Here is an 11,450-nt window from a genome sequence, read left to right on the forward strand (position 1 = left end):
CGCGCATTAGCGGGTCTTAACATTTTTGTTTCGATATAAATAGAAAAATAAATAGTTTGATATAAATATAAGATTAAATATAGATTACGCGACTATGTGTTAATCTCTTAATCAACGGTTTCTTTAGTAATTATTTAGAAACCTGAGCACGGAGAAAATAATCGTAGCGACAGATTTTTCTGTCATCTAGTTCTCTTTTTTTTTTCCTTTTTCATTTTCGTCACTGAGAAGATGGGGTTTGATTTTTCCAGCTCGAGCCTCTATGGATTTTGTGGAGCATAGGAGGAATAAGCGAGATTTTGAGCGGAAGGATCGTTGGAGGATCGTCCCCAGTAACTAGGATCGTGATCATCGTGATCGTAATGGTGTTGATGTTGAGCGTGTTCGTAATAGATGACCTTAGACGGATGAGATTTTTTCAGGTCCATCCAAAACTTGACAACGTTGAGGATCAAGGTGATGATAGCGATGAAGAAGAACTTGAGCTGGAAGTGCGTTGAGATCAATTGAAGTAGGAGACCGAGTTTAGCCTTGAACAGCATGATCAAACCGAGGAGTCTCTGCAACTGCTTCTTTTTTTTCTTTCCATATTTCTTGCCACGTGCTTCCTCTGCAATCAAAGTTCCACGATGGATTTAAACACAAATCACCGAATTTGTTCGAATTGCAGCCGTAAAGAATCGATTATAACGATTATATCGTCAATATCGTCGATAATAGACTACGGACGTAAATTGATTTTTCTTTCTTGAATCTAAGCGAAGAAGCGGAAATGGAAATTACGTGTATTTCGTACATTTTCGCGTATTTAAATTTCATATAAATACGCGAACATTCGCGGTTAATCATTAGCTGTAATTAGGAATTTTCTGAAAAAAGAAGATCTATATCAGCGAAATTTGTATTCAAGTAATTACGAGATCGACTTTTCTAGACCTTTCTCCTTCGCGTGGATACACGATTGACGCGTGAATCGACACAGAAACTATGGAAACAGTTGACTCGTTCTTTACCGCGAACTCACTCTCTTTGTTCGACTCGATGGCCGCGATTCGAACCACCGCGAATCGTTGACGAGGTTAAAAGTATAACAAGGTGCTGGAAACATAGATTTACTTGCTAATTCGCTAACCTCTACTTTCATTCACTTCTCCCTTCTACGCTGAAGCTACGTGTCGACGTTCAACGAGTACGGAAGAAAGAACATTTTGGACAAGTTACGAATATGTAATTGGAGTAACGAATAATTTGGGATGAACGAGTCCAGTGACCTAGATGCTTTCGACTCTTGCGGACTGCGTAATTTTACTCTAATGGCTCAAAAAAAAAAAAAAGAAAAAGAAGAATACGTCACGGTCCTTCAAAGAGAATACGTCATTTTAAAGAAGCAGAACAACGATATCATAGTTCCTTTAATAGCAGGAAGATTGCCTTGATGTCTGTCAAATTGTTCAATTTCGTAGCTACGATTTGCTCGAAAAGACAAGGAAGATAACGAGCGGCGTACCGTTAGAGCAAATTTACCCAAGTCGCATCATTGAACTATGTACATACTGAGAGAAGAAATTGGTGACATATTGGATGTTGAATTTCAAGCGATCGTTGGTGACCTAAAGACACGTATTCGATACGTTTGCCAGAACAAAGCAAAGCTTGTCTTCTAACATCGTCGTGTTAACGAGCTTCTTCTAACGTTAAATATTATTCCGTGTAAATGTAATTAGACTCGTTCGTTTAGTTTGTCGCAAAAGCTAGGAACTCGAAAGTCGGGGTACTCTGCCTACCTGTCCTCCTTCTACTTTCCGCATAATCGTTTCAAAAGCAACCGCGGCTTTTTTCTAAGCTTCGTTCACGAAAGTGAGTCACCCGTGTTGTTCTCCGTTGCAACACCGTTCATCGTCCGAACTCGCGCGTACCCAGTCAAAGGCTCGCCAAGAAGATATACTCGAAACGAACGAAGGAAATCGGTGAACTTTGAAAATCTGCAGATACCCGAAAGGTAATGGAAAGAATCTTAAGGTGAGTTTCGATAAGACAAAGAGGTTCGAGTTAAGTAAGTCGGTAAATGTCAGGCGACTTTTTTTTAACGGTGCTCTCGGCGCAGAGGAAAGTTCACGGTTGATTTCATCATGCGCTCCACGCGCCGATCGACGCTCGATGCGCTTCGTCCGTTTCTTCGTTGATCGATCGAATATATCGTTTACTCGCGATAAATTACTTCACCGCTAAAAACAATACGTCACGATTCTCACCTTGGTCACCGGCATCTGCGGTTTCCGCGACTTCCTCCGATCTTCCGGGATTTTGCACGTCGTCGATGACTTCGGCCACGAAATTGCCGGCCTGCTCGATAACCGCACTCATCGGCGTTTCGCTCTTCTTCCCGGTCACTTGCATCTCGATTTGATCGAGGTTCCTCCCTAGCCTCGTACTCAGACATCCCACGGAATTATCCTCCAACACGCAGGTCAGGAAACTTTCATCCTCCTCCTTGGTACCGATAAGTTCACCCTGGACGCAGAGAACGAGTCCCAGGAGCAAGAAGATGGACACTGTTATCCTCATGGCGAAGATGCGATAAGATAATTTTTTCCAAAGACACTACCACTACGCGATATCACGGCTCATTCGATGTCTGTCTTTCACCCTTCTCCGTTGTTTTCTTTAATTCGAACTCGACCTTCCGCTTTTTATATCCTTGGACCGCGTGTCACGGGCACGAAGTGGTTGTGCAAGGTGCGTGGTCGAACATATATGAGAGTCTAACCCCTTCCTTCTGGACTTCCGCCAATCAAGTTGGTCCTGTTTCAAGTGAAAACCCGACTGGCATCCCCCCACTGCCATGCTTTTCGTGGGCACACATCGTTGAAACCGAGCCGCGATCGCCTCTTCTTAAAGAATTCCGACCACTTCGTGGGGTCGAGACGCTGCCATGAATGGAAAAGAATTTTGGCGGATATTTGTATAAGAAGGAAAACGGATCTCCGACAAGACGCCAGGCTCGTCGAGTTACCGCTTTCGCTTATGAATGGGTTCCTTAATTAATTTGTCTCGCTGTTTTTATCGTTCTACTTCGCTCGACGATTTTCTTTGCTTCGATTTTGCAGAAGTTTGGTGTTCGTCGTCGGATGAATCCTAAGAGTGCGAACGATACGAAAATTCGAAAATTGGGAAACAAAAAAGGGGAATTTAAAGACTGCGAAGTAACGAAACTCGAAAATTCAGAAACTGCGAAATTCGAAGATTCGGTAATCGAAGACGTCGAAAATTGAACGATCGAAGAATCGGAAAATGAACATCTTAAACTTTAAAGTTGGAGAATGTCAAGTTCGTTAACGCGAGAAGCGAAAATTTGAGAATTAGAAGCCCGGGAATCGATTCTATGCAAATCGATGCGCAACTAAGATCCGTTTTCTGTCGGACGGGACGGTGAAAATTAATTTTTAATGGCGCGTTAACCTTTTCCTTGTTGCAGAAAAGCGTAATGGATTTAAGATTGTACGCGTGTAACTTGGCACGCGTGTGAGTCACGTACGTGGACCGATGACAGAAATTCCACTGGAACAGCGTTGGGATGCTAATACAACCTAATTCTAGTCATTTTTATCGTTAAAGAATAAAGAGGCGTGAAAATGTAGTGAAATCGTTGCTTTCGAAACGCCAAGCAATCAAGAAGAATTAAAAACAATTAAGAATAACGAATATTTATCAGGAGTCTGTACCAAATTGCTCTACCCGATTCTTTTCTCCTTCCTACAGCGAATCTCGTTATTTATTCAGGCTAATTAGCATAACCGCTTCGGTCTTCGCTCTTAAAGCTACATAACCAGCGTAACAAAGAAACTGTCACAGCATGTTGCGAATGATTGTCCGGATGAATCACCGTCATCTTGATCCTCTTTTAACGCAAAAGACTTTACGCTTGACGCACAAGCGTTCCGCTCCAATTTGATCGTTTACGGCAAATCCTTCAAGTATGTTAAAAATTCAACGAAATTCGAATACAGACGTTTCAAAATTCCATCGACTCGACTCGCTTTTTCATATTTCATCGATCGATTTTCCCTTTTATTCGTTATAATAATTTCGCGTCGCATAAAGTTTCCCTTAAGCTAGTTCAACAAACAAGTTTTGGTTTCTTTTAAAAATTTATTACGTAAAAATTCGAAAGATAAACAAAATTCGTTGTTCACGCGCAGTACCAAAGGAACGAGTATCCCTTCGGTCGTTGACTTTCGTTCGCCGGCAATTTCGTCGTATTATCGCTGGCAACAAACGAAACGTTCGGTCGATGACCAAATTCGTTCGACAAATACTTCACTCGGGTATCGATACCACTTTTCACTTTCTGCGCGAAAGCTGCCATTTTTTTCTCCGCTTCTATATCCATCTTCTCGATGCTCGCGTGCGTCGTTATCGAGTAATTAAGGCGACAGTAAAGATCGTTCGCCGTCTTCACCAGCATTTGAACATCTATATTCGGCTGTTTGAGGCGTGGATCTACCGTATCTTTCTTCGCGTCTTGAACTAAATTCTTTCCCCTTCTCTCGTTGGAAAAATCCTTCGAGCTTCGAGAGATTTCAATTTTCTCGTGAGAAAGTTCATCTGCGAAGTAATTGAGTAAATAGTAAAATGAGAAGTAAAAATAGTCGAATCGAACGATAGTCATCGGACGTGTAAGAGAAGGATCTTTTACCGTTTCTCTCTTTTCCCATTTCCAACATCCCTCGACATCCCCGTTTGACATCCCTTGTGGCAGGGCATCCAACTTCTCACGAGAAGTAAGTGGCGTTACCGGTCGAATGGTCTGTGTAGTACGTTCAGATTCGTCTGTTTTCACTACGAGTTTGCACGCACTACAAGCCCTTGCTACAGCTTCTACCAGTTTCTTTGCAATTACCGGCCTTGCTTTCGATATTTCTTGCGCATCCTTCACTGAAATCTAACCATTAGGGTTTATTACTTTTCTCCGATATACATATATATTCGAATTATCTTGGTTTATGAATATAATTTGCAGACTTACGACTTTTAATTCTTCTATAAGTCATCCTGGTGATGATAAAATCACCGTTTTTATCTGTGACGTATCCTGTTTCGCGATACACTCCATCCGCAGTTACGAATCCATATTCTTCCGTGATAATTCCATCAGCAGCTTGTGAAATGGACATACATTCGTGGAATATTTATGTCCGAATCACGCTCTCGTTCCGAAAAAAGAAAAACAAAAAGATGTTTAACACGGTTGAAAACGACTCGAAGAACGCAACAGGATTAATTCGCTTCAATTTTTACGTGTTTTACGAACCTTTCTTCTCGTACCTATGTTGAAAATCAACGATGTTGAACCCAAATTCGTACGGTCTGTTTTGCTCGGCCGTTTCGCTTGTCATTGCGAAATTCCAAAGGATAAGAATAAAGAAGAGAAAGTACATAATTCTGGTAACCGTTTTCTAAAACGTTTCGAGCACACTTCGATTTTTTCGCAACGTTAAGGTTAAAGTTGAGAGGAAAATTTGACCAAACAAGCTACGTTTGTTCTAAATACGAACCCGCAACTTTAAGACGTGCTTCGTTACAATTAATCCTACAGAGCTAAAGAAATTCATTGTTTCAAATGAAAACTAACATAACGAAGTCAGAACATGTCGCAGCGAGTATTTTTAGGCAACGAATTACTTTCAAACTGTACGCACTAAACAGCTGTATATACACGAAAGTCAATTCATTTTTACTCTCAGCATCTCAAATATTTTGCGAGAAAGAACGTCTTACGTGGAACAACATCTTGACGTGCTGCAGCAACTTGGCTTGGCGAGCGCGTTAAACGAAGAAGAGCCCCTCGAGACTCGAACGATGATGTAACTAAGCGAGGAAAAGATTTTCTTCGATTTATCGAACAACTTATCGAAGGGGAAGAGGAAATCGTGGAATCCGCATACGCGGAAAGTCTACGGACGCGTAGAAGTGTCCTCGACGCTCGCTTTCGCGCGTTTCGTATGCCTGGATAATTATATGACGACACACGGCTGTAAATCTTCTATCGACGCATCGAAGCTACATCGATTTTCTACGAATGTACAAAGCCGTAAAAGTTGTTGCCAAAGTTTCTTTTTGGACCACGTTTTTGTGGAATTTCGCGAATTTATCGACTATTTTCTAGATTGCACGCGTCACTCCTCTTTTCGAAAAAGTATCTGCACGAGTGGATTTCTATCTCGCGTACGTTTGCTCCGATCTTTAATCGCCTGTGTTACGTATTTCTGTTTCTACCGGTTTACGATTACCTCGTTAGAGATCCAGCAGAGATCAGGCCGGATCCGGGCGTTTAATTTAATTAAACGAAATTAACAAGCGGCGAACGAGACTATACGCCATTAGATGCAATCGAGATCTGGCATAAAGATCGTTAATTCATATAGTTAAAGGCGAGCGACATCGGTATCGGGTAAACGTAAAGCAAACGTAAAGGGAAAAATTCTCTCAAAGATAATTCGACTTTTCTAACGACAAACACGACTCAACCAAATTAGACACGCGATTGTAGGTTTTCTTAAAAAGGCGAATGCTTTCACGTGTCGCGGCGCTGATCTAAGCTCGTACGCATACAGAGATTAATCCGGGTTCCATTCCGATTTGCCACGTATGCGTCGTGCATCGTGCATTTTGTAGTTTAGAAAACGGTATAGGACTACGATTCGTATGGCGAACTGTCGATACGGGATCGATGGCGTTGGCATACTAACTATGCGAACGGAAGGTGGGTTTCTGGCACGTATACGCACCACGAATATCGAGGCCTTGGAGAATAAATTCGACATTGACAATACTTTCGTTACGTGCCCCTAGCATCGATCTATATCCGTCTCTAACGATCGAAGCTCGTCACGAAACGTTATACGCAAACAGTATGCTCGTTTCTTAAAAAGTAGAGCGGTCTTCTGGTGCAATTTTTGCATTCAAGAATCGCCATCGTCGTTACAGTAAACGTGAAGAATTTTCTGAAACGGTAGTTACAGTAATTCGCCAAAGTATCTCGACGATTATATTTGAAACTTTTTATCAATACACTTTGCATTTCATACGGGACATTTACAAATTTCACTCATCACCATTATATCCGTAAAGTTTGAAAGAAATCCGAAGATGTACATAGAACCTACGAAATACGCGGACCAAGTATACCGTATTTCGGAGAAATCACAGAAATATCGAAACGCTTAATTATTCGTTACGCTGATAATTCGTTACATATTTTTTACTAAATAGCTCGTAGTAAATGTCTTTCAACCTCTTTTAGATTTTTAGATTTTTTGATCTTTAGATTTTAGATTTTCTGATTGGTTTCAAATTTCAACGACATAATCGCGATAAGCCGGTCTCGTTGCAGCGTTGATAAAATTTTATCCGATAAAAACGAAAGAAAGCTGCGCTGTAATCCCGAAGACGTCTGGTCATCGGCACGGCATGTTCATCCCCGTTGAAATCGATCGGTATCATTTAAATTTCGATTTCGACGTTGAATTTAACGGCAGAGAAAAGGGAAAACGCTGGTCGGAGCCGATCGCTTCAGAATCTGGACCAAAATGCCGTTACCAGCTCGAAGTAGGTCACGTGGAATATCTCGTTGTTGGTCATTGCGCCGGACGTTCTTTCGAGACCCAAAACTTAATTTTAATTTCATATACGATCCGGTGTCTTTTCGTCGCGTGGAAAATCGCGTATACTCTTGATTTGAACCGTATATTTGAAATATCGCGACTTTTTGTCGCGATCGTTACGTATCACAGATAACGCAATTTGGTTGGAACGGCGATTATCCTGAACGCGATTATTCGCTGAAGTAATCGAAGCTATTCTACTTTAAAGGTGCCGTTTCATTCGTCGTCCCCACCAGTCTTTGTCGTCGTCTTCCAGTTCGTGATAAGTGTGATAATAGTGATCGTGATATTCGGGTTTATGGATCAGTACCACTTCCGATTTCTGCGAATTCCTCAGCGCGTTGTACAACATTATCGCCAATGCGATTTTTCCTATGAAGATGCTTCGAAGCAGATTGATCTTGAGGGAGGCGAGGGTAGCTGGTAACGTTGCCAACTAAAATGCAAATGCGCGTTAGAAGTAGCGGGTTTCCAAATTCATTTATCGGCAATATGTAGACTGCGAATATTTATGCATTTACGGGCAATACAAAAGCGTAAAAATGTACAAAGTGGAAAAGGGGGGTACGATGAAACGAACGGATAAAACATCGATGTTACTCTTCGATAGGAGACGCGAACGAGCTGCAGTCGTACAACACGACACTAAACGCTTGCCCGCAACGCAGTTCGTGATCGATTATCAACCACTGTGCGCGCTATTTTCCGATTTATTCTTCTCTGCTTCCGTGTCTCTACCCGTTGTTCTTTACCTCGCGTTGTAGCGTAAATATCAAATGTTTGTTAAGTTAGTTCACCTGGAGCGAAAGGGGGCACTGGCGTGGGGTAAAACGCAACGCCCACGTACCCCTACTGGGAAGAGCGAAAATGTCTCTTGGTACATATTATTCTTTTTTGCGATCATTATAACGCGGAATAAAATTGTACTTATCGTACCAATTTCCGAGAAAATTCGTACGAAATGTCAGAGATACGTCCACGAGGCTTGTATGACACGATAGTAGCGCATTATACCCCACCATTCCGTTGTTGCATAAAAATTTGCAGGCCAGTAATACGTATAGGGTGTTAATTTAAACCTGCCAGATCAGAGGAACCATCATCATCGTCATTCCAAGTCTTTTTAGGATACCTTTCTTAAGTTTGAATCTTCCTGTATCTCGTTGCTCTACATCGTTCCCTTCAAAAGAAATTGCAACGAATCGCGTGATTCGCGTGGGTGCGTATCGAACACTGATCTTAGAAACGTTTTACTTACTTCCGAACAGCGACGACAGGCTCAGAGTAACGTTCGCTTCGCCATTCGCGATATACAGTGCAATTCCCTGAGAAACGTCAACCCTCAAAGTGTCGTTCAACTCCTTTGCGACATCTTCGGCACGGGCCAAAGTTTGAAAGAGAATTACGATGCACAAGCACGAAAAAATTGCGTCCACTCTATTCATGGCTGCGTCGTGTCGCGTCGTCGCTTAGAAAGTTAATTCTTAAATAGAAATATAACCTATATAAGCTTGCTTTTAACTGCCTTTCTAATTGCCGCTTAATTATTCATTCTTCTTACGTTCGTTGCCTTTCCTTCTATCATTCTTCCGATATCGGTCGTTAAGCGGAACGAGGAATCTTGTTGCGAATCACCGTTTACCGATTTCCGCGTAACAAATAACGTTACGCATTCGTCGCTGCTCCTTTTCTTACTTCCGGTCCCGGGTGCAAGCTGACTCGGCTGTCAGAACGATCTCGATATTTGTCTGATTTTACAATCGCGTGATCAAATTATCTTTCGGGCTGTCGAGCTTTTCGCACGCTTAAAAGATCGACGATCTGTTTTTACGTGTTTGTACTTTTATTCGTTTCATAACCGACGAGTAGAACGCGTGGTGCTCGCATTCGACCGATGATGAGACTGCTAAGGAATCGTAGCAAGCGGAGAGCAGACAGTTTCCTTTTTGCCGTCTGCTTACCCCACTGAAACTAGGAAACTGGGTCTCTGCAGTTCGCTGCCGCGATTCGTGTCATAGAAGGTGTAATATGCACGCGGTTGGTCACGGACGCGTATGAGTTTAGCAGACCTTGAAACGCGGAAAATTCAACTTTGCTTCTAGATCGCTAAAAGTCGAGACTTTCGTTTCTCTTCTCATTCTTATCGAAAAATTGAGGATTTTCAATGTCAGTGGCCGAGCAGCTTAATTTCGAAGTACAAAGAGAAATTTGCTTGCTAAGAAAGAGTTTAATAAATACATTCTACGATGATACATACACTTTGAATAAATAGGAGAAGAGACGCAGTTTCTTTACAAAATAAATTAACGTTATCGCTAGTTTGAGGTAAACGTGAGGTTGTTCCTTAAACGTACGAGTTTACAATTTTGGTTTTGCAGGTTGGTCGATCAGGCGACGCGAGTTACCAGTCTTATCTCAGAATACTTAAACAAAACTTTGGTACACGAGAAGTGAGTTGCGGTTCGCTGTATCGTCGATGCCTGCTCGACAACCGCAACGCGCTTACTCTATTTTCCCAGTACTGGTCGAGGTCGGGACCAGTCGGTCGGCGGGTAACGAACGTAACAGGTCCGATAGCCTAGTTTCGATCGCGGCGATCGAAGAGACAGTGTCCGAGAGAAAGATATCGTCGAAAAATTCGTCATCATCCTCTGTAGTAGTAATGTTCTCCCGCGTTTTCTGGTCCGCTTGCCGACATCCATCCATTGTACGCTTGATTGTGAGCTGTCGGCAGGCTGTTGTGAACGTGCACGTGGATCGGTTGAACAGGCTGCGCATTGTGCTGCCCACCAGACGTAAACTTGGCTATTATCGTGCTGAGTTTTAGCATCAATAGTATGGCACCTGCAATCAAGTCCGTATTCAGATTCTGCTACAACGAAAGAATTACGATGTGCGAATTGTAAGTAGGAAAAACGTTGCTATCGAATTCTAGATGTTTGATGGATTTCGATAAATGGGTCGTCGATGTCTCCTGATTCAGTATGCTTGTAGCGTACACTATCATAGCCGAACCGTTATCCCTACGTACATACGTACAATGACTATAGAGTAATTTTCGCTTACCAATGAGCAATCCCTTCAGCGAGATCAGAGTCAAAACGGTTAGCATTGTCATCATCACTCCCATTTTGTACATCATCGGCATTAACATAAATTGGATTCGCTTCTGGCCAAACGTTCGAGCTTGTCCGCTTGCTTTTCATAAATATTTAATATCCGATTAGTCGTTCGTCGATTGCAATTTAACTATCGTTCGTTTTTCTAAACCATAATATCTCGAAACGTCAACTTTACGCTTACCTCGAATCTTCCTCGTTCCGCCGACGAACAGATCGTCGAGGAATTTTCTCAGCTCCTGTATATCGGGGTCCACGGTCGCGACCTTGGAAATCGGCAGCAGTTTGGTGACTTTGGCGCGTCCAGCTTCGCGCTGGTAACCCGCAGCGACACCAACACTCTGGACGTCCGACAGGATTGCACTTTTTGGAAAAGTAGTGGCGAGCAACGCGCACGCCAGCGTCCAACCAATCGGCCGCATTATCGAACCGGTTACGATCACGTGGTTCTCTTCATCGACACCGGGGCTTCGCTGCAGGCAAAGAATTTCCCTGCCTACGATCGTTACTCGATCTTTGGTCGCGAGATACGAGCAGGAACCACGAATTACAACGTGTTAATCGTGCTCGGACGAGCCGCCGTATGATTCGGACGAACGACCACGACGGCGTTCGCACCACAAAAGAGGATCGGCCTACGTGTGCGCGGTGGATCTGCGCACTACCT

General features: G+C 42.7%; 3 protein-coding genes and 1 pseudogene across 3 annotated transcripts; all 4 read right to left on the reverse strand.

The window, feature by feature from the left end:
* Positions 1–116: 116 nt before the first annotated feature.
* On the reverse strand, positions 117–2,638 carry LOC100745352. Its single transcript, XM_003494843.4, has 2 exons — positions 2,253–2,638; positions 117–610 (listed from the first exon to the last, which is right to left on the reverse strand). Exons 1-2 carry the CDS (start codon positions 2,563–2,565, stop codon positions 261–263), a joined length of 663 nt encoding a protein of 220 aa, XP_003494891.1. The 5' UTR covers positions 2,566–2,638; the 3' UTR covers positions 117–260.
* A 1,551-nt stretch (positions 2,639–4,189) lies between these two features.
* On the reverse strand, positions 4,190–5,396 carry LOC105682025 (annotated as a pseudogene).
* Positions 5,397–7,491: 2,095 nt separating this feature from the next.
* On the reverse strand, positions 7,492–9,109 carry LOC105682026. The gene is made up of 3 exons (XM_012393710.3): positions 8,923–9,109; positions 8,744–8,844; positions 7,492–8,100 (listed from the first exon to the last, which is right to left on the reverse strand). The coding sequence occupies exons 1-3, from the start codon at positions 9,107–9,109 to the stop codon at positions 7,867–7,869; spliced, it is 522 nt and encodes a 173-aa protein (XP_012249133.1). The 3' UTR covers positions 7,492–7,866.
* An 820-nt stretch (positions 9,110–9,929) lies between these two features.
* LOC100745593 lies at positions 9,930–11,397 on the reverse strand. Its single transcript, XM_033324613.1, has 3 exons — positions 10,935–11,397; positions 10,731–10,850; positions 9,930–10,508 (listed from the first exon to the last, which is right to left on the reverse strand). The coding sequence occupies exons 1-3, from the start codon at positions 11,203–11,205 to the stop codon at positions 10,309–10,311; spliced, it is 591 nt and encodes a 196-aa protein (XP_033180504.1). The 5' UTR covers positions 11,206–11,397; the 3' UTR covers positions 9,930–10,308.
* Between the last annotated feature and the right edge of the window lie 53 nt (positions 11,398–11,450).

Source organism: Bombus impatiens, unplaced genomic scaffold, assembly GCF_000188095.3.
Source record: "Bombus impatiens unplaced genomic scaffold, BIMP_2.2 scf_4016, whole genome shotgun sequence".
In the NCBI taxonomy this organism is placed as follows: Eukaryota; Metazoa; Arthropoda; class Insecta; order Hymenoptera; family Apidae; genus Bombus; species Bombus impatiens.